Genomic DNA, 859 nt, shown 5'->3' on the forward strand with positions numbered 1-859 from the left:
CACACCAGCTCCGCCAGACTCTGGGCCGTGCGCCCGGGCAGGGTGGCTTGGGACCTCCGCTCCGGACCCTCTCCTCCGAGGGGTCTGCGCTTCCTCCCGCCGTAAACCGGCTCCCTCCGCCCGGCTCCGACTTCTCCTCGGAGAGTACCCCTCCTCCTTTTCACAACTGAGGAGGGGGCGAGAGGGGAGGGGGCGAGAGGGAATGGTGGCCTCACGTGGTCTTTTCGGATCTGAGGAGAGAAAAGCGATCCGTAAGGCGCACCCCCTTCTCGGCCGGTGCCGAACCCCACATTTAGGATCCAGCTATGCAAAAGCCCCCAGTCAAACCCAGTGTTCTCAGCCCGGGTAGAGCTGACGTGACTCCGGGTCACGTCCCTCTCCGCGGAGGCGCTGCGCTCTTCTCAGCTTTTCCCAGCGAAGCTTTTCGTGAATGCGCCCATCTGCTCAGGAATGTGTGTTTTAGTGTACCCGGAAGAGGAACAAATCTTTCAAGCAAATTCCGTCTCTGGTGCGTTTTCCCCCTGAGCGAATGCAGGGTAAAAGTTTTTCCGAACTTTTCCCTCCCAGTCCCCCGCGCCTCCCCTCAGGAATCCGCCCAGAGCGCTGCAAACACCGCCTCCTGCGTCCCCTTGCCCGCCCCTTCCGACTTCCACCCAATCGGGAGGCGGCTACAGAGAAAACAAAAGCCGCTATTGGGCCGCCCGGGGACGCAGGGACCCGCCCCCAGAGTGGTTTGTGAATGGGGGGAGGGGAGGGGGCGGGGCGGCCCGGAACCCTGCGAGCCGGACGCTTCTTCTGGCGACCAGCGCGGCTCCGAGGCGTTACTCCGCGCTCCCTCCCGGCGGGCGGCGGCGGCGGC

At 64.6% G+C, this 859-nt stretch overlaps 1 protein-coding gene across 1 annotated transcript in view; it reads left to right on the top strand.

The window, feature by feature from the left end:
* The first annotated feature begins 305 nt into the window (after positions 1–305).
* The window catches only part of FZD7 (frizzled class receptor 7), a 6,379-nt gene continuing 5,825 nt past the window's right edge, over positions 306–859 (top strand). Inside the window, 2 exon segments of the mRNA XM_008581484.1 lie at positions 306–345; positions 588–735. Coding sequence (XP_008579706.1) covers positions 306–345; positions 588–735 — 188 coding nt within the window.

This window comes from Galeopterus variegatus, unplaced genomic scaffold (assembly GCF_000696425.1).
Source record: "Galeopterus variegatus unplaced genomic scaffold, G_variegatus-3.0.2 Scaffold2363, whole genome shotgun sequence".
In the NCBI taxonomy this organism is placed as follows: Eukaryota; Metazoa; Chordata; class Mammalia; order Dermoptera; family Cynocephalidae; genus Galeopterus; species Galeopterus variegatus.